Raw genomic sequence first — 22,343 nt, 5'->3', positions numbered from 1 at the left:
GAAAACAGGTATAAAAGTATCTATATCCACAGTAAAACGATCCTATATCGACATAACCTGAAAGGCCGCTCAGCCAGGAAGAAGCCACTGCTCCAAAACTGCCATTAAAAAAAGCCAGACTACGGTTTGCAACTGCACATACGGACAAAGATTGTACTTTTTGGAGAAATGTTCTCTGGTCTGATGAACAAAAATAGAACTGTTTGGCCATAATGACCATCGCTATGTTTGGAGGAAAAAGGGGGAGGCTTGCAAGCCGAAGAACACCATCCCAACTGTGAAGGACGAGGGTGGCAGCATCATGTTGTGGGGGTGCTTTTCTGCAGGAGGGACTGGTGCACTTCATAAAATAGATGGCGGCATGAGGAGGAAAATTATGTGGATATATTGAAGCAACATCTTAAAGCTTAAAGCTTGGTCGCAAATTGGTCTTCCAAATAGATAATGACCCCAAGCATACTTCCAAAGCTGTGGCAAAATGGCTTAAGGACAACAAAGTCAAGGTATTGGAGTGGCCATCACAAAGCCCCACACCCCACCATACCCCTGTCTGTACATTATGCCCTGAATCTATTCCACCACGCCCAGAAATCTGCTCCTTTTAATCTCTGTCCCCAATGCATTAGACGACCAGTTTTGATAGCCTTTAGCCGTACCACCATCCTACTCCTCCTCTGTTCCTCAGGTGATGTGGAGGTTAACCCAGGCCCTGCGTGTCCCCAGGCACTCTCATTTGTTGACTTCTGTAACCGAAAAAGCCTTTGTTTCATGCATGTTAACATCAGAAGCCTCCTCCTTAAGTTTGTTTTACTCACTGCTTTAGCACACTCCGCCAACCCTGATGTCCTTGCCGTGTCTGAATCCTGGCTTAGGAAGGCCACCAAAAATTCGGAGATTTCCATACCCAACTTCAACATTTTCCGTCAAGATAGAACTGCCAAATGGGGAGGAGTTGCAATCTACTCCAGAGATAGCTTGCAAAGTTCTGTCATACTTTCCAGGTCTATGCCCAAACAGTTTGAGCTTCTAATTTTAAAAATGAATCTCTCCAGAAATAAGTCTCTCACCGTTGCCACCTGTTATAGACCCCCCTCAGCTCCCAGCTGTGCTCTGGACACCATATGTGAATTGATTGTCCCCCCATCTATTTTCAGAGTACGTTCTGTTAGTCGACCTAAACTGGAATATGCTTTACACCCCGGCAGTCCTACAATCTAAGCTAGATGCCCTCAATCTCACACAAATTATCAAGGAACCCACCAGGTACAACCCTTAATCCGTAAACATGGGCACCCTCATAGATATTATCCTGACCAACTTGCCCTCCAAATACACCTCTGCTGTTTTAATCAGGATCTTAGCGATCATTGCCTGCATCCGCTATGGATCCGCGGTCAAACGACTACCCCTCATCACTGTCAAACGCTCCTTAAAACACTTCTGCAAGCAGGCCTTTCTAATCGACCTGGCCCGGGTATCCTGGAAGGATATTGACCTCATCCCGTCAGTRGAGGATTCCTAGTCGTTCTTTTAAAGTAATTTCCTCACCATCTTAAATAAGCATGCACCTTTAAAAAATGTAGAACTAAGAACAGATATAGCCTTTGGTTCACTCCAGACCTGACTGCCCTCGACTAGCACAAAAATATCCTGTGGTGGACTGCACTAGCATCGAATAGTCCCCGCGATATGCAACTTTTCAGGGAAGTCAGGAACCAATACACGCAGTCAGTCAGAGAAGCAAAAGCAAACTTTTTCAAACAGAAATTTGCATCCTGTAGCTCTAACTCCAAAAAGTTTTGGGGCACTGTAAAGTCCATGGAGAATAAGAGCACCTCCTCCCAGCTGCCCACTGCACTGCACTGAGGCTAGGTAACACTGTCACCACCGATAAATCCACGTTAATTGCCCTCCAACTGCTCTTAAACGCTAGTAAAACCAAATGCATGCTTTTCAACCGTTCGCTGCCCGCACCCGCCCGCCCGACTAGCATCACTACTCTGGACGGTTCTGACGTTGAATATGTGGACAACTACAAATACATAGGTGTCTGCCTAGACTGTAAACTCTCCTTCCAGACTCATATTAAACATCTCCAATCCAAAATAAAATCTAGAATCGGCTTCCTATTTCACAACAAAGCCTCCTTCACTCACGCCGCCAAACATACTAGAGGTCGACCGATTATGATTTTTCAACGCCGTTACCGATACAGATTATTCGAGGACCAAAAAAAGCCGATACCGAATTAATTGGCCGATTTAAAAAAAAATGTTTTATTATTTTTTATTTTTTATTCTGTTTTTATATATAATATATATATATATATATATATATATATATATATATATATATTATTTTTTTTCCAATTATAAAAAGAAAATATTTATTTTTTTTATTTAAAAAATAAAAATCTTTTTTGGGGGGGGTTTATTTATTGTGTAATAATGACAATTACAACAATACTGAATGACACTTATTTTAACTTAATATAATACATCAATAAAAATCAATTTAGCCTCAAGTAAAATATATGAAACATGTTCAACATGTTCAACATGTTCAAAACAAAGTGTTGGAGAAGAAAGTAAAAGTGCAATATGTGCTATGTAAGAAAGCTAACGTTTCAGTTCCTTGCTCAGAACATGAGAACATATGAAAGCTGGTAGTTCCTTTTAACATGAGTCTTCAATATTCCCAGGTAAGAAGTTTTAGGTTGTAGTTATTGTAGGAATTATAGGACTATTTCCCTCTATACCATTTGTATTTCATTAACCTTTGACTATTGGATGTTCTTATAGGCACTTTAGTATTGCAAGTGTAACAGTATAGCTTCCGTCCCTCTCCTCGCTCTTCCCTGGGCTCGAACCAGCAACACAACGACAACAGCGACCATCGAAGCAGCGTTACCCATGCAGAGCAAGGGGAACAACTACTAGAAGGCTCAGAGCGAGTGACGTTTGAAACGCTATTAGCGTGCGCTAACTAGCTAGACATTTTACTTCGGTTACACCAGCCTCATCTCGGGAGTTGATAGGCTTGAAGTCATAAACAGCGCAATGCTTGACGCACAACGAAGAGCTGCTGGCAAAACGCACGAAAGTGCTGTTTGAATTAATGTTTACGTGCCTGCTTCTGCCTACCACCGCTCAGTCAGATACTTAGATACTTGTATGCTTGTATGCTCTGTCAGATTATATGCAACGCAGGACACGCTAGATAATATCTAGTAATATCATCAACCATGTGTAGTTAACTAGTGGTTATGATTGATTGTTTTTTATAAGATAAGTTTAATGCTAGCTAGCAACTTACCTTGGCTTACTGCATTCGCGTAACAGGCAGTCTCCTTGTGGAGTGCAACGAGAGAGAGGCAGGTCGTTATTGCGTTGGACTAGTTAACTGTAAGGTTGCAAGATTGGATCCCCCGAGCTGACAAGGTGAAAATCAGACGTTCTGCCCCTGAACAAGGCAGTTATCTCACCGTTCCTAGGCCGTTATTGAAAATAAGAATGTGTTCTTAACTGACTTGCCTAGTTAAATAAAGGTATGTAAAAATACCAATTTCCGATTGTTATGAAAACTTGAAATCGGCCCTAATTAATCGGCCATTCCGATTAATCGGTCGACCTCTAAAACATACCCTCGTAAAACTGACTATCCTACCGATCCTTGAKTTCGACGATGTCATTTACAAAATAGCTTCCAATACTCTACTCATTAAACTGGATGCAGTCTATCACAGTGCCATCCGTTTTGTCACCAAAGCCCCTTATACCACCCACCACTGCGACCTGTATGCTCTAGTCAGCTGGCCCTCGCTACATATTCGTCGCCAGGCCCACTGGCTCCAGGTCATCTATAAGTCTATGCTAGGTAAAGCMCCACCTTATCTCAGCTCACTGGTCACGATAACAACACCCACCCGTAGCACGCGCTCGAGCAGGTATATCTCACTGATCATCCCCAAAGCCAACACCTCGTTTGGCCGCCTTTCCTTCCAGTTCTCTGCTGCCAATGACTGGAACGAATTGCAAAAATCGCTGGAGACTTATATTCCCCTCACTAACTTTAAACATCAGCTATCTGAGCAGCTAACCGATCGCTGCAGCTGTACATATCCCATCTGTAAATAGCCCACCCACTCTACCTACCTCATCCCCATATTGTTTTTATTTACCTTTCTGCTCTTTTGCACACCAGTATTTCTACTTGCACATCATCATCTGCTCATCTATCACTTCAGTGTTAATTTGCTAAATTGTAATTACTTCGCTACTATGGCCTATTTATTGTCTTACCTCCTCACGCCATTTGCACACACTGTATATAGACTTTCTTTTTTTATTGTGTTATTGACTGTACGCTTGTTTATTCCATGTGTAACTCTGTGTAGTTGTTTGTGTCGCACGGCTTTGCTTTATCTTGGGCAGGTCACAGTTGTAAATGAGAACTTGTTCTCAACAAGCTTACCTGGTTAAATAAAGGTGAAAAAATAAATAAATAAAAACTCAATCCCATCGAAAATTTGTGGGCAGACCTGAAAAAGTATGTGCTTGCAAGGAGGCCTACAAAGCTGACTCAGTTACACCAGCTCTGTCAGGAGGAATGGGCCGAATTTCACCTAACTTATTGTGGGAAGCTTGTGGAAGGCTACCCAAAACGTTTGACCCAAGTTTTAAACAATTTAAAGGCAATGCTACCAAATACTAACTGAGTGTATGTAAACTTCTTACCCACTGGGAATGTGAAGAAAAAAAATAAAAGCTGAAATAAATCATTCTCTCTACTATTATTCTGACATTTCACCTTCTTAAAATAAAGCGGTGATCCTAACTGACCTAGGAAAGGGAATTTTTACTCAGGGATTGTGAAAAACTGAGTTTAAATGTATTTGGCTAAGGTGTTTGTAAACTTCCGACTTCAACTGAATATCACATTTGACATTGTCCTTAAGCTTGAGTTCATTTGCACACAAAAAATCATACAATGATGGCGAGACCTGTGTGTTGTCCTTGTTAATGCAGAMAGAGAAGAGCTCCAACTTCTTAATCATAGCCTCAGTTTTGTCCCGCACATTGAATATAGTTGCGGAGAGTCCCTGTAATCCTAGAATCAGATCATTCAGGCGAGAAAAAACATCACCCAGATAGGCCAGTTGTGTGAGAAACTCGTCATCATGCAAGCGGTCAAACAACTGAAAATGATGGTCAGTAAAGAAAACTTTAAGCTCGTCTCACAATTCATAAAAACGTGTCGATACTTTGTCCCTTGATGACCAGCGCACTTCTGTATGTTGTAAAAGCATTACATGGTCGCTTCCCATATCATTGCATGGTGCAGAAAATATACGAGAGTTCAGGGGATTTGCTTTAACAAAGTTAACCATTTTCACTGTAGTGTTTAAAACGTATTTCAAGCTGTCAGGCGTTCCCTTGGCATCAAGAGCCTCTCGGTGGATGCTGCAGTGTACACAAGTGGTGTCGAGAGCAACTGCTTGCACACGTGTTACCACTCCACTGTGTCTCCCACTCATGGCTTTTGCGCCATCAGTACAGATACCAACACATCTTGACCACCAAAGTCCATTTAATGTCACAAATCTGTCCTGTACTTTAAAAATATCCTCTCCTGTTGTCCTGGTTTCCAGTGGTTTGCAGAAGAGGATGTCTTCCTTAATTGACCCCCCCCATAAACGTAATGGACATATACCAGGAGCTGTGCCAAGCCCGCCACGTCTGTTGATCCATCCAGCTGTAAGGCATACAATTCACTGGCTTGTATGTGAAGCAGTAATTGTTTCAAAATATCTCCTGCCATGTCACTGATGCGTCATGAAACAGTGTTGTTTGATGAAGGCATTGTCTGTATAGTTTTTTTGGGCCTTTTCCCCCAGCATTGTCCCAGTCATATCTGCAGCAGCAGGAAGAATCAAGTCCTCCACAATAGTATGGGGCTTGCCTGTCCTAGCTACTCGGTAGCACACCATATAAGATGCTTCTAGCCCCTTCTTATTAATGTTATCTGTTGCTTTTATACATGTCTTACTACTCAAAAGTCATCTTATTTTTCAAATTGGCATTTCTTTCCCTAAATGTCTGCACAAGAGTGAAGGTTTCATCAAGTTGTGAGATGATAGTACTTTTGCACATATAACACATTGTGGCTGAGGAAAGGCACTGCTCCCAATATAAGTGAACCCCAAATCAGTGTAGTTCTCATCATATTTGCGCCTCTTCGATGGTCCAACGTCCCTGTCTGTTGTTCGGTGCTTTCCTGGGTAAAGGGGCAGTAGCTCTTCAGCTGCATCAAATCCACAACTGTCAGTGTCATGCTAGCTGGGCTAACAACAAATGTAGAATTACTGATGCTAGCATTGGATGTGCTTGTGGAAGCAGAACAACTTGTGTTGTTGACAGCTGCAGGTGTAGTATGTGTCTCTATGGACACGGGCCTTACTAAATGGACTGTTTGAAAATGTGATGAAATAAAAAATTTAATATTTTATTTATTTGTATTTTTAAATGTGAATCACATTTTTATTTGGCATGACCCCAACAGCATTGCACGTACCCCAGTTTGGGAATACTTGCCCTAGAGCACTGTCCCCCTAAGCCATGCATGCTGGTTGGAATGAACCCCTGTAGCACAGTTGGTTTAGCCAGTTGGCCATGGGGAGGCTTGACTACCAGAATGTACATTATGTATTACGTCTCCCAGAGGGTTGGGTTATTTATAGTAAGCCAGGTTTATTTTGAGACAATGTACAGAGAATGTGTCTCATACTGTTTTCTGCTATCGCTTCTCATCATCTGGAAGAGGTTGAATATCATCACGATCAGCAGATGTGCCTCTGAACATGAAAGAGTTGCCCTCCTCTTAAGATTCAGGATTATACAGTGCCTAAACAAAGTATTCATACCCCTTGACTTATTCCACYTTTTGTTACAGCCTGAATTCAAAATGGAGTAAAAATAATAATAATTCTCACCCTTCTACACACATTACCCCATAATGACAAATGTTTTTAGGAAGTTTAGCAAATGTATTGAAAATGAAATACGGAAATATATAATTTATGTAAGTATTCACAAAGGTGAATTTGCCTCCCAGTGTCTGTTGGAAAGCAGACTGAACCAGGTTTTCCTCTAGGATTTTGCCTGTGCTTGTAGCTGTATTCCATTTCCTTTTATTAAAAAAACTCCCTAGTCCTTGTCGATGACAAGCATACCCATAACATGATGCAGCCACCACCATGCTTGAAAATATGAAGTGTGGTATTCAGTTATGTGTTGTTGGATTTGCCCCAAACACAACGTTTTATATTCAGGACATAAAGTTAATTTCTTTGCCACATGTTTTACTTTAGTGTCTTATTGTAAACAGGATGCATGTTTAGGAATATTTTTTTCTGTACAGGCTTCTTTCTTTTCAATATGTCATTTAGGTTAATATTATGGTAGCTACAATGTTGATCCATCCTCACTTTCCTCCTTTCACAGCGATTAAACTCTGTAACTGTTTTAAAGTCACCAAACAGGAAACCACTCACCCAGAGGCGGCGCTCCTAGTGGCCGGAGACTTTAATGCAGGGAAACTTAAATCAGTTCTACCAAATTTCCATCAACATGTTAAATGTGCAACCAGAGGGAAATAAATTCTAGATCACCTGTACTCCACACACAGAGACACGTATAAAGCTCTCCCTCGCCCTCCATTTGGTAAATCCGACCACAACTCTATCCTTCTGATACCTGCTTACAAGCACAAATTAAAGCAGGAAGCACCAGTGACTCGGTCTATAAAAAAGTGGTCAAATGAAGCAGATGCTAAACTACAGGACTGTTTTGCTATCACACACTGGAACATGTTCCAGGATTCTTCCGATGGCATTGAGGAGTACACCACATCAGTCACTGGCTTTATCAATAAGTGCATCGAGGATGTTGTCCCCACAGTGAGTCGTACTCCCTCACCAGAAGCCATGGATTACAGGCAACATTCGCACTGAAGCTAAAGGGTAGAGCTGCCTCTTTCAAGGTGCGGGACTCTAACCCGGAAGTACAAGAAATCCTGCTATGCCCTGGACCGAACCATCAAACAGGCAAAGCGTCAAACATGTTAAGACTGAATCATACTACAACCGCGCTCCGACGCTCGTCTTATGTGGCAGGGCTTGCAAACTATTACAGACTACAAAGGGAAGATGGCGCGGATGGCCCGCTGCCCAGTGGAACAAAGCGGCCATAACAGAGAGCTAAATCACTTCTATGCTCGCTTCGAGGCAAGAAACACTGAGGCATGCATGAGAGCATCAGCTGTTCCGGACGACTGTGTGATCACGCTCTCCATAGCCGACGTGAGTAAACAGGTCAACATACACAAGGCTGCGGGACCAGACGGATTACCAGGACGTGTGCTCCGGGCATAATGCTGACCAACTGGCAAGTGTCTTCACTGACATTTTGAACCTGTCCCTGACTGAGTCTGTAATACCAACATGTTTTAAGCAGACCACCATAGTCCCTGTGCCCAAGAACACAAAGGCAACCTGCCTAAATGACTACAGACCCGTAGCACTCACGTCCGTAGCCATGAAGTGCTTTGAAAGTTTGGTAATGGCTCACATCAACACCATTATCCCAGAAACCCMAGACCCACTCRAATTTGCATYCCGCCCAAACAGATCCACAGATGATGCAATCTCTATTGCACMCCACACTGCCATTTCCCACCTGGACAAAAGGAACACTTATGTGAGAATGCTGTTCATTGACTACAGCTCAGCGTTCAACACCATAGTACCCTCAAAGCTCATCACTAAGCTAAGGATCCTGGGACTAAGCACCTCCCCTCTGCAACTGGATCCTGGACTTCCTGATGGGCCGCCCTCAGGTGGTGAGGGTAGGTAGCAACACATCTGCCACGCTGATCCTCAACACTGGAGCTCCCCAGGGGTGCGTGCTCAGTCCCCTCCTGTACTTCCTGTTCACCCACGACTGCATGGCCAGGCACGACTCCAACACCATCATTAAGTTTGCTGACAGTGGTAGGCCTGATCAACGACGAGACAGCCTATAGGGAGGAGATCAGAGACCTGGCCGGGTGGTGCCAGAATAACAACCTATCCCTCAACGTAACCAAGACTAAGGAGATGATTGTGGACTACAGGAAAATGAGGACCGCGCACGCCCCCATTCTCATCAATAGGGCTGTAGTGGAGCAAGTTGAGAGCGTCAAGTTCCTTGGTGTCCACATCCACAACAAACTAGAATGGTCCAAACACACCAAGACAGTTGTGAAGAGGGCACGATAAAGCCTATTCCCCCTCAGGAGACTGAATAGATTTGGCATGGGTCCTCAGATCCTCAAAAGGTTCTACAGCTGCAACATCTAGAGCATCCTGACTGGCTGCATCACTGCCTGGTACAGCAATTGTGCGGCCTCTGACCGCAAGGCACTACAGAGGGTGATGCGTACGGCCCAGTACATCACTGGGGCTAAGCTGCCTGCCATCCAGGACCTCTACACTAGGCAGTGTCAGAGGAAGGCCCTAAAAATAGAAGGAAGACCCCAGCCACCCCAGTCATAGACTGTTCTCTCTACTACCGCATGGCAAGCGATACTGGAGTGCCAAGTCTAGGACATAAAGGCTTCTCAACAGTTTTTACCCCTAAGCCATAAGACTCCTGAACATCTAATCAAATGGCTACCCGGACTATTTGCATTGTGTGCCCCCCAACCCCTCTTTTTACTCTGCTGCTACTCTCTGTTTATCATATATGCATAGGCACTTTAACTATAGATTCATGTACATACTACCTCAATTTGGCTGACCAACCAGTGCTCCCGCACATTGGCTAAGCGGGCTATCTGCATTGTGTCCCACCCGCCAACCCCTCTTTTACGCTACTGCTACTCTCTGTTCATCATATATGCATAGTCACTTTAACCATATCTACATGTACATACTACCTCAATCAGCCTGACTAACCGGTGTCTGTATGTAGCCTCACTACTTTCATAGCCTCCCTACTTTCATAGCCTCGCTACTGTATATAGCCTGTCTTTTTTACTGTTGTTTTTTTTCTTTACCTACCTATTGTTCACCTAATACCTTTTTTGCACTATTGGTTAGAACCTGTAAGTAAGCATTTCACTGTAAGGTCTACTACACCTGTTGTATTCGGCGCACGTGACAAATAAACTTTGATTTGATTTCACCATTGGCCTCATGGTGAAATCCCTGAGCGGTTTCCTTACTCTCTGGCAATTGAGTTTGGAAGGACGGCTGTATCTTTGTAGTGACTGGTGTGTATTGATACACCATCCAAAGTATAGTTAATAACTTCACCTCGCTCAAAGGGATATTCAATATTTACCCATCTACAAATAAGTGTTCTTCTTTGCGAGGCATTGGAAAACCTCCCTGTTGTTTTTGGTTGAACCTGTGTTTTAAATTCACTGCTCAACTGAGGAACCTTACAATTATCTGTATATCTGGGGTACAGAGATGAGGTAGTCATTAAAAAAGCATGTTAAACACTATAATTGCACACAGGGTGAGTTCATGCAACTTATTATGTGACTTGTTATGCACATTTTTACCCCTGAACTTATTTAAGCTTGCCATAAGAGCAGGGTGGAATACTTATTGAGTCAAGACATTTCAGCTTTTCATTTTTAATTAATTTGTAAACATTTCTAAGAACATAATTCCACTTTGACATTATGTGGTATTGTGTGTATGCCAGTGACACATCTCAATTTAATACATTTAAAATTCAGGCTTTAACACAACAAAATGTGGAAAAAGTCCAGGGTTGTGAATACTTTCTGAAGGCACTTTAATTGTTGCATCAAGCTGCTGTCTTCTGGGATATCCCTTTAGTGGGACTTGGCTACTTCATTGCTGTTTCTATATGCTACTGCTGGAGTCCATATGTCTTAGCTCATATCAGTACAGAAACTAATTGCTATGTCCTCCACTGGTTGACATGGTCCTCATGTTAATGTCTGTCTCTCGCGCGCACTATCTCTTTCTCTCTCTCTCGCACACTCTCTTTCTCTCTGTCTCTCTCTGTCCGTCTGTCACTCTCTGTCTCTCTCTCTCTCTGTCCGTCTGTCTCTCTCTGTCTCTCTCTCTCWCTGTCCGTCTGTCTCGCTCTGTCCGTCTGTCTGTGTGGATAGGATGTGGAGACAGTCTGCAGGAAAGCAGTGGGAACTTCTCTTCTCCTGGCTTCCCCAACGGATACTCAGCCTACATGCACTGCATCTGGAGAATATCGGTCACGCCAGGGGAAAAGGTGGGAGGCATGATGAGGCCTTGGAAAACTGACTGACATAGAAACTTGGATCAGTCTTAGAAGTGCTTTGTTTATCATGGCTTAGTAGTGATACCTCTGTTTTCCTTAGGATAATGTAATCTTAGATGATGATCTATATGATCCCTTTGAGTCAGAACTGGAGTTTTGTTCTTCTCATGTTGAAAAAATATATATATATATATATATAAATGCTGATGCCCCAGATACTCAACTAGTCTAAAGGCCAGTTTTATTGCTTCTTTAATCAGAACAACAGCTTTCAGCTGTGCTAACATAATTGCAAAAGGGTTTTCTAATGATCAATTAGCCTTTTAAAATGATAAACTTGGATTAGCTAACACAACATGCCATTGGAACACAGGAGTGATGGTTGCTGATAATGGGCCTCTGTACGCCTATGTAGACGTTCCATTAGAAATCAGCCGTATCCAGCTACAATAGTCATTTTCAACATTAACAATGTCTAGACTGTATTTCTGATCAATTTGATGTTATTTTAATGGACAAAAAAGTTGCTTTTCTTTCAAAAATAAGGACATAAGTGACCCCAAACTTGTTAACGGTAGTGTGTGTATATGTATGTGTGTGTGTATGATATATATATATATATATATATCACCCGCCCTCAACCCAATTGAGATGGTTTGGGATGAGTTGGACCGCAGTGTGAAGGAAAAGCAGCCAACAAGTGCTCAGCATATGTGGGAACTCCTTCAAGACTGTTGGAAAAGCATTCCAGGTGATGCTAGTTGAGAGAATGCCAAGAGTGTTCAAAGCTGTCTTCAAGGCAAAGTGTGCCTGCTTTGAAGAATCTAAAATCTAAAATATACTTTGATTTGTTTAACACTTTTTTGGTCACTACATTATTCCATATGTGTTATTTCATAGTTTTGATGTCTTCACTATTATTCTACAATGTAGAAAATAGTAAAATAAAGGCAAACCCTTGAATGAGTAGGTGTTCTAAAACTTTTGAATGGTACTGTATATATGTTTTATTGTCACATATGCTGGATATATGCAGGAAAATGTGTTGTTTTACAGGTTCAGCCATAGTAGTACCACGCCCCTAGAGCAAATTAGGGTTAAGTGTCTTGCTCAAGGGCACGTAGGAAGATTATTTTCACCTTGTCGGCTCAGGTATTCGAACCAGTAACCTTTCGGTTACAGGCCTAACACTAACTGCTAGGCTTCCTGCCGCACTGTACCAGGTCTGTAACCTTGCTCTCTTGATTTTTAAGATCATTCTGAACTTCACCTCCATGGATCTGTACAGGAGTCACCTGTGCTGGTACGACCATGTCGAGATCAGAGATGGATACTCCAGGAAAGCCCCTCTGAAAGGTCAGGATTTATTAGAAGAAAGATATAGTTCCATACATGCACTTCACTACGGTACAGTGATGCTGAAAATAAACTTAATATAATAAGTTTGTCTGGACAAAAAAGTAGTTCTGGAGTCTGATAAGGTGGTCTGGTGTGTGTGTTCCAGGTCGTTTCTGTGGGGATAAGCTGCCTGAACCAATCATCTCCACTGACAGCCGGTTGTGGATTGAGTTCCGCAGCAGCAGTAACTGGGTGGGGAAGGGCTTCTCCGCTGTGTATGAAGGTAAGGCCAGAGCCGGAGCCCAATCCCCAGCAGCCCCATAACAACACAGCTCAGCTGACTGACTGGGCACCTGGGTCACAGACTGAACAACGTGCCTGAAAACAGCTCAGTGATTCTGTCAAATCCCCACATCTGGCTGCCTCCATGCTAATGGGTAGAGCACGTTATTCTGCATTAATCAGATTTTGGTCCGAGGTGATTTTCAGCTCAACATTATATCCAGACTGTAGAGCATGATGTTTTTAATATAGGAATCATTTTTAATAATCAACATTATGAAATACATGAAACAAAACACAATACCCTTGAGAGAAATGTGGTAATGATGATGATGATGATAGATAACGATGACATCACTGCATGTTCTCTGACATTCAGCCATCTGTGGAGGGGAGGTGAAGAAGGATAACGGACAGATCCAGTCTCCTAACTACCCAGACGACTATCGGCCCAACAAGGTGTGCATATGGAAGATCAGTGTGTCTCAGGGCTACCACGTCGGCCTGACCTTCCAGTCCTTTGAGGTAAGAGATACGAGCCGCTTTGTTATTTTCATACCCTCCACATCCAGTAGCACATTTTTACACAGTGCTACACAGACTGCGAATCCTACCAGGTTTCCATTTTTTTCATGGGACTGATTGTTAAAATTGTATTTATGTGGCATGATGTTATTTTCATCTGATCGTCAAACAAATCACTTCAAAAAGTAGGCCACCTACACACTTTCGTCCACTGCAAAATAATTACAGCACTGTGCACCCGCGATTGATGAAGGGAAAGAGATTTGTTGCAAAATACCCCAATTGTCATTAGGCCCACTCTTGTAGCCTGAATTAATTTATGCGTCTTGCTGACAAATTGACATTTTTTGTAAAAAGAAAAGTCGGTACACCTGAAAAGGGGCTGAACTACGGATGTGTCTGTCCCAAGCTCATCGGCAAGGTAAACTTTTGAGGGCCCAGTTAAAACAATGTTGCAAGTTTGCTAGCGATAGCTCAAGACAGAGGCAGAGTGAAGAGATGAATGTGATTGAAAGAACTTGAACCAACTGAAACCAGTTTAAACCATGACAGAGAGATGGGGTTGTTCGTTTAATTTGGAATAAGCTTTTATTTGTATATTTACCACTGTAGCAGTACACAATTGCGTTGTAAACAAATAGGAGATTGGTTAAATTAGCCCCCTCAAAGTTAGACTTTTGTTACATTTAGCGGCACTCATGTCTCATTCAGGGGGGCCCCCTAACTCCCCCACACGCTTTCTAATTTACATACTTCCGCTACATCCATATCCTCTGCAACCTTTGATTATGAAAACTTTTCCTTAGATTGAGAGGCATGACAGCTGTGCCTATGACTACCTGGAGGTGAGGGATGGGAACTCAGACAACAGCCCACTGCTGGGACGCTTCTGTGGCTACGACAAGCCAGATGACATCAAGACCAGTTCCAACCAGCTGTGGATGAAGTTTGTGTCTGATGGCTCTGTCAACAAGGCTGGTTTCGCAGCCAACTTTTTCAAAGGTCAGATCTCAAGGGTTTGGACTATAGAAAATAACACCTAAAAAGTCATTGCTGATGGCATATACCCTCGWTGTAGAAATTACCAGTGTGATTTCCATAGTAATAAATCTCTCAGCAGCATGTCAAATTGAGTAATTTGAGAGTAATTCCGTCATGATTGATTTAGTTAAATTATGTTTATTTCAGGATAGTTAAATTGCAGCATTCGTCCTTTGTGACTTATAGGCTGTTGAGTTGCGAGGCCGTGTAAAGGTAACATGTTGTTGTTGTGGTTGTAGAGATGGACGAGTGCTCCAAGCCCGACAATGGTCGCTGTGAGCAACGCTGTGTCAACACACTGGGCAGCTACAAGTGTGCCTGTGACCCGGGCTATGAGCTGGCTGCCGACAAGCGCAGCTGTGAGGGTGAGTACAGTAGAATGCTGCCCAGAGCCTGCTCAATAATGTCTCCTCTACTGCAGGTCACATAGTAATGCAGTTCACTGCTGTTATTTAATCACTACCACCCAAATACACCAAGTCCAGTTGCCCCACATACAGTAGCTAGAAAAAATACCTCCAGAGATTTGTCATTGGATTGTCATTTGGATTTCTGCCACCAAATGGGGTTGTAATTTGATGCACTCACCCAACCAAAATTCAATCCAACATCACAGGTAATCAGAGCCCAACGCAAGTGGTAAAAACATCCTAATTAGATGATCACCTGTAAATTAGAACCAGACACAAGTGCTGATGCAGTGGTTTATAGCTTCACCTTTTCGTTGCTCTTTTTTTTTTTACCAAACCTGACCACTGTCTGCCTCTAGAGGAGGAGGCCTGCTATTACATGTTCCTTAAACATTGAATAGTTATCGAGCTTAACCCTTTTGGATTACATACATTGCTGCATGTTTAAGGTTTTGGTGAAAATAAAGTAGGGTGTCTGTTATAACATTATCCTCAATGGTTTATTAATACCCAGCTTAACCTTTTTGGATGACACGCATTGTGTTTTTAAGCTTTTTGGGGATAATACCCTACCACACTTTGCATTAATACGACAGAACATGATATTGCGTAACTGTCAAGTCTGTCTGAGACCATCAGCGGTAGGCTGCTGTGAAAACAGCAGGTCAGCCAATTGTGTTGACCTTTATTGACCGATATGTGTAATGAAAATGATTCTGCTACTACAGATAGATGTTTTGCACAAATTGTCAGTGATACACATTTTTATATACACCATTTTATCATTATAACCATATGAAGTTTAAGCACATCTTAACCATTGTCCTGGTCTTCTCTCCTCTCCTCTGTCTGTCTGCCTGTCTGTGTAGCTGCCTGTGGAGGTTTCATCACCAAGCTGAACGGCTCCATCACCAGTCCAGGCTGGCCTAGAGAGTACCCCCCCAACAAGAACTGTATCTGGCAGCTGGTGGCACCCACACAGTACCGAATCACTCTGCTTTTTGACGTCTTTGAGACTGAGGGCAATGACGTGAGCACCGGGGTTGTTATGACTGAGCACGGGTTGGGTTTGTTCTATCCCCATGGGCCTTAGTGGTGTCATCATGAAGCTGTCCTCCTGTCTGTCATAGAGTACAGACTGTTTGTAATATATTCCTGTGCATCGTATTTGTACAAGTTGTAATTACATTCCCTTAATGTTTCATGCTGTAATGGCCTGCTGTTTCTCTGTCCAGGTGTGTAAATATGACTATGTGGAGGTGCGCAGTGGGCTTTCAGCAGACTCAAGGCTACATGGGAAGTTCTGTGGAGCAGAGAAACCCGAGGTCATCACCTCTCAGTACAACAACATGCGCATTGAATTTAAGTCAGACAACACCGTCTCAAAGAAGGGATTCAAAGCTCAGTTCTTCTCAGGTGAGCCTTTGACACTGTGTGTGTGTGTCTTTCCCTCCAAGAGTCTGTTTCTGTGTGTACAGTGGCTAGCGAAAGTATTCACCCCCCTTGGCATTTTTCTATTTTGTTGCCTTACAACCTGGAATTAAAATTTATTTTTGGGGGGTTTGTATCATTTGATTTACACAACATGCCTACCACTTTGAAGATGCAAAATATGTTTTATTGTGAAACAAATAAGAAATAACACAGAATAACAGAACTTGAGCGTGCATAACTATTCACCCCCACCAAATTCAATACTTTGTAGAGACACCTTTTGCAGCAATTACAGCTGCAAGTCTCTTGGGGTATGTCTCGATAAGCTTGGCACATCTAGCCACTGGATTTTTTTGCCCATTCTTCAAGGCAAAACTGCTCCAGCTCCTTCAACTTGGATGGGTTCTGCTGGTGTACAGCAATCTTTAAGTCATARCACATATTCTCAATTGGATTGAGGTCTGGGCTTTGACTTGGCCATTCCAAGACATTTAAATGTTTCCCCTTAAATCACTCAAGTGTTGCTTTAGCAGTATGCTTAGGGTCATTGTTCTGCTGAAGGGTGAACCTCCATCCCAGTCTCAAATCTCTGGAAGACTGACACAGGTTTCCCTCAAGAGTTTCCCTGTATTTAGCGCCATCCATCATTCCTTCAATTCCAACCAGTTTCCCAGTCCCTGCCGATGAAAAACATCCCCACAGCATGATGCTGCCACCACCATGCTTCACTGTGGGGATGGTGTTCTCTGGGTGATGAGAGGTGTTGTGTTTGCACCATACATAGCGTTTTTCTTGATGGCCAAAAAGTTCAATTTTAGTCTCATCTGACCAGAGTACCTTCTTCCATATGTTTGAGGAGTCTCCCACATGCCTTTTGGCGAACACCAAACTTGTTTTTCTTATTTTTTTCTTTAAGCAATGGCTTTTTTTGGCCACTCCTCTGTAAAGCCCAGCTCTGTGGATTGTACGGCTTAAAGTGGTCCTATGGACAGACACTCCAATCTCCGCTGTGGAGCTTTGCAGCTCCTTCAGGGTTATCTTTGGTCTCTTTGTTGCCTCTCTGATTAATTTTCTCCTTGCCTGGTGTGGGAATTTTGGTGGGCGGCCCTATCTTGGCAGGTTTGTTGTGGTGCCCTATTCTTWAAAAAATGTAATAATGGATTTAATGGTGCTCTGTGGGATGTTCAAAGTTTCTGATATTTTTTTATAACCCAACCCTGATCTGTACTTCTCCACAACTTTGTCCCAGACCTGTTTGGAGAGCTCCTTGGTCTTCAAGGTGCCGCTTGATTGGTGGTGCCCCTTGCTTTGTGGTGTTGCAGACTCTGGGGCCTTTCAGAACAGTTGTGTATATATACTGATATTATGTGACACTTAGATTGCACACAGGTGGACTTTATTTAACTAATGTGACTTTGTGACTTCTGAAGGTAATTGGTTGCACCAGATCTTATTTAGGGGCTTCATAGCAAAAGGGGGGTGAATACATATGCACGTACCCCTTTTCCGTTTTCTTTATTTTTTTGAATTTTTTGAAACAAGTKATTTTTTTCATTTCACTTCACCAATTTGGACTATTTTGTGTATGTCCATTACATGAAATCCAAATAAAAATCTATTTAAATTACAAGTTGTAATGCACCAAATAGGAAAAATGCCAAGTGGGATGAATACTTTTGCAAGGCACTGTATGAGTGACGGTTCATCAATTTGACACCACAATGTGCTGATGGCAGTGTGGTAGTGTGGGAGAAACGTTCATCAGGGTAGTGTCCCTTTATGTCCCCAGACAAAGACGAGTGCTCAAAGGAGAATGGAGGCTGCCAGCATGAGTGTGTCAACACCTTCGGGAGCTACAGCTGTCAGTGCCGCAGTGGCTTTGTGCTGCACGAGAACAAACACGACTGCAAAGAAGGTACCAATTGGCCACCTGCGCACTGAAACTGAGACCCACTGGCACATTGATTCTGGGTTTATTTATTTTATGCGGGTTGGAGCTCTAGAGGTTATTTTTAGGGGGATGACTTCCTATTGCAATGAGTGGGGGTGAGCGAGGAAACACTACCATGTGCCAAGAACAACAGCCACTGAGTGGGGTTTGGACATTATCTTGTGTGGAGCAGTGATGATACAGGAGAGGGATGCTAACTTTGTGGATGTGTTTTTGCAGCCGGCTGTGATCACGTTGTGAACAGTGTGACTGGCACCATCACAAGCCCCAATTGGCCAGATAAATACCCCAGCAAGAAGGCATGCACTTGGGCGCTCTCCACCACTGCAGGCCATCGCATCAAAATCGTATGTGTCCGTCCCCCTCCAACTCTCTAACAAACAGATTGCATGTGTGTGGCTCTTGGTATGCTTGTGTTTGCAGGAAGGGGGGTTTGAATGAACTGTGGAAATCATTGAGGACTTTATTCTGTACTGTACTGAGCACCACAGCCTGTGTTGGCAGTGTGATTGAAACAATCCCCTAAGCATGAATGGCTCCCCCTTCTGTAACATTCATACCATTTGTCTTCATCCATGGCATGCTGTACATATCTCAGCTTTTTGAATATAGTTAACTGGGCTTAGCCAATGAAAAGTGATTGCATGTGTCTTCGTTCCAATGGGTTTCTAAAGGTTATTCCGCTAATAGGGAACCATTGTATTTCATACTCTATCTCTCGTAAAACAGGCTGTATACCTGCAATCCTCTTTCCCTATTTGATCTCCTTCTCTCCCCTCATGCTTTGTCCCAGGCCTTCAATGAGATTGACATGGAGGCCCATCTGGAGTGCGCCTACGACCACATCGAGATCTACGATGGGCGCGACGGCAAAGCCCCCAGTCTGGGTCGCTTCTGTGGCACTAAGAAGCCTCCTCCCATCATGTCCAGCGCCAACAAGATGTTCATCCGCTTCTTCTCTGATAACTCTGTCCAGAAGAAGGGCTTCGAGGCCTCCCACACAGCAGGTATATTACTGCCAACACAACTTAGACTCACAACTTAGAGCCCACTGTATGGCTAGATGTATTGCACTGGCTTCTCCTCAAAGGTTATTGGTTAGTTCCTTCTGAGTGATATCTATGGATGTTTTTTTGTTATTATCTCCAGAGTGTGGAGGTCGTCATAAGGCTGAGGTCAAGACCAAAGACCTGTACTCCCATGCTCAGTTTGGGGACAATAACTACCCCGGTGCGTCTGACTGCCAGTGGGTGATCGCTGCCGAGAAAGGCTACGGAGTGGAGCTCATCTTCCAGACCTTTGAGATTGAGGAGGAGGCTGACTGTGGCTACGACTACATGGAGCTCTTTGATGGTGTCGATACCAAGTCCCCAAGGCTGGGACGCTACTGTGGCTCTGGGGTAAACTCACTGATAATCTCATCTATTGAAGGACCAGCGATGTACTGTCATAATATCGGTATTCTTTCTTTCAGGTCTAGCTTTGTTGAACCAGCTGTGTTAAAACAACACTTTCAGAGATTGTGTAAAATTAGCTCTGCAGTTGAAAAATAACCTTTCACACTGCGTTTGAGTGTTAAAGTTTTGAAGATTTCTACTCTGCTCTCCGGCTTTAATCACTTTGTTAAAGTTGATGTGTTCCACCGGGTTGGAGTATATTGCTTCAGTAGCAGCTGAGCTTGATAAAAGCGGACCCTGGCTGGCTTGTGAAAGGCTATCATGGTCTCCAGCATTGAGCTGTAACTGAGAACTAATCAGCTGACGCTGAGGCTACAGTAGGTGGGGGGGAGCTGAAACAATGAGGCCACTGGGGAGTTGAAGCATTAAATCCGTAGGTCAAGGAACAGCTTGATTTAATTTAACACACATCAGTAATAAGCCTGTGTCTCTACTCTACTGATGCCTGGTCCTGTAAATCAGTGCTAGCAGGAGCTGGAGGACACATAATGCTCACAGTACCAAGTGGGCCACTTCCTCCATCAAGCCCTTTTTAGACATATTGGACTAAACTGGAAACAGACTGTAAAGTAAAGTGGAAAGCTCATTATATGATTTTTATTGGAGAATAAGTGGCAGTTGTTCACTCCAACAGCCCTCCCCTCCCTTACCCTACAGCCCCCTCAGTCTGGATCTATGAGATATKATTTGGTTTTAATTGAAGTGCAGTCAGAGTGCCAGAAGGCGACAGCGGTTAACTCCATCTGTGTTTTCTCCTCTGTTCCCCCAGCCTCCTGAGGAGATCTACTCTGCCGGCGACTCCATTGTAATCAAGTTCCGCTCTGATGACACCATCAACAAGAAGGGCTTCCACGTGCGCTACACCAGCACCAAGTTTCAGGACACACTGCACTCGCGCAAGTGACCAGCGGGGGCCGGAAAGGGCCGGGTTGGGCAGAGGGGCAAGTGGAGGGGCCCCCAGGGGAGGCGACAGCCTGACACTCGGAAACCTTCGGCCACCAAGATCATTCAGAAACGACAGAACAGCCGCAAGACCACCAACCGCACCTCAGCTCCAAGGGGCTCCAGCTCCCTACAGACTGTGAGGAGTAAAGCCATTCTACAGTAGACCTTGTTTTTACCTTTTTTTTATGGTTATGATTGGGGCGGGTGGGTGGATATCCGGTTAGGTGGATTCAGGGGGAGAATTTTCTACCCCCAGGTTTTTTTGGGTTATTTTTTTATTTTCTATGCCTCCTAATGAGAGCGAAATGAACAACAGTGGATTCTCAGGACCTGTAGGAAGGCAGGCATCAGCCAGACAGATCCCTGCTTTTGTCAGGCCAGCCCCCCCACGCCAGGGGGGAAGGAGGCGAGGAGAGAAAAGGATGGGGAAGAGACCGGAGGAAGTTCCAGAGGGATTCACCAACCTCAATCTTCCAGCCAAACTCCTCCAGAATACTAGAGCTCCTCTCCTCTCCTCCTCACATTCCCACCCATATTGTTCAAGGATTCCAGTCAATAAGAGGATTAGAGGGATGCCCTTGACTTGAGGTTTTGATACTGTATGTCTGAGAATTGCATGTAATTACAAGAAGATAGAAGGAAACTGTACAGTGACAACACCAGCATTTGTAATTGGCATTGTCCTAGCAACCAGTGCAAGATTCTCGCTATTACCATTAACAAGGAAATTAAGGAAGCAGTTATCTTATTAAAGGACTAATACATGAAATGTGGCCTATGTCTTCTGGTTGGTAATTGCTTGCCCATTGAGGGGCTATTGCTGTATCTCTCTGTGTAATTGTAATGTGTATGATTATTCAAAGGGACATGACATGCTTTCCTCAACTCAAATCATCAGTAAGCACTTTACAGTGAATTGTTAAAAAATCATGAACTAACGATTTTTTGTAAAATGCAATGCAAGTTCACTTATTTTTAATGCATTTTATCACTTTTATTCCCTGATTTTATTTTCATTGCACCATTTGGTTGCTCAGGTGTGCTTGAGAGCTGTTTGTACCCTGTAACATGGGGTAATAAAGATATGGGTTCTGTTTCAGTGTTCACGTACAGTTTTAATGTGCAGCATTTTCTCTCCCTAGACTAAAACTCTCCATAAATAGTGCAATCTCCAGGGGCAGGCCAGAGCCCTTTATTGTGACAGAAGGGTCTGGTGCAGGCGAGTCTGAGTAGGCATTGTCATAGCAACACCTTCACAATATATTCATCTGTTTATGGTGGGGCTCTGCTGAATTCCATGTATTATGATGTGTTGGTATTGTGCAGCGAGTATGATGTTGAATACATGTCAATTACTGTTATCCCACTCTCTTTTCAGGTTCTTTTTAATTTGACTGAAAATGCCAGCTGTCACTTAATGTCTTTGCCTCTATAATCAATCAATGCAGATGTTCAGCATGGTTGGTTTTGTAAGAACCAATGGATGTGCTTGTGCTAACAAAGTAAGTGCTCTGTGTGTGTGTGTGTGTGTGTGTGTGTGTTCCTGTGTCGTTTCAGCTGTGTTTTTACCCTATGCTGTTTAGGTGAGAGCCCTGGGCACTGTAGAGGCAGAGAATGCTTCCACAGGACTGATTATTTTCTAATA

General features: G+C 43.3%; 1 protein-coding gene across 1 annotated transcript in view; it reads left to right on the top strand.

Annotated features, from left to right (window-relative positions):
- bmp1a (bone morphogenetic protein 1a) overlaps positions 1-21,797 on the top strand; it is a 53,933-nt gene extending 32,136 nt beyond the window's left edge. Inside the window, exons 8-20 of the mRNA XM_023978688.2 lie at positions 11,191-11,306; positions 12,569-12,671; positions 12,820-12,936; positions 13,315-13,460; positions 14,267-14,462; positions 14,741-14,866; positions 15,781-15,941; positions 16,147-16,327; positions 18,135-18,260; positions 18,516-18,643; positions 19,090-19,303; positions 19,446-19,696; positions 20,523-21,797. Coding sequence (XP_023834456.1) covers positions 11,191-11,306; positions 12,569-12,671; positions 12,820-12,936; positions 13,315-13,460; positions 14,267-14,462; positions 14,741-14,866; positions 15,781-15,941; positions 16,147-16,327; positions 18,135-18,260; positions 18,516-18,643; positions 19,090-19,303; positions 19,446-19,696; positions 20,523-20,657 — 2,000 coding nt within the window. The 3' untranslated portion in view covers positions 20,658-21,797. The remainder of the gene's footprint in view (positions 1-11,190; positions 11,307-12,568; positions 12,672-12,819; positions 12,937-13,314; positions 13,461-14,266; positions 14,463-14,740; positions 14,867-15,780; positions 15,942-16,146; positions 16,328-18,134; positions 18,261-18,515; positions 18,644-19,089; positions 19,304-19,445; positions 19,697-20,522) is intronic.
- The last annotated feature ends 546 nt before the right edge of the window (positions 21,798-22,343 follow it).

This window comes from Salvelinus sp. IW2-2015, linkage group LG33, assembly GCF_002910315.2.
Source record: "Salvelinus sp. IW2-2015 linkage group LG33, ASM291031v2, whole genome shotgun sequence".
Taxonomy (NCBI): Eukaryota; Metazoa; Chordata; class Actinopteri; order Salmoniformes; family Salmonidae; genus Salvelinus; species Salvelinus sp. IW2-2015.
This window is presented reverse-complemented; position numbering and strand designations above follow the sequence as displayed.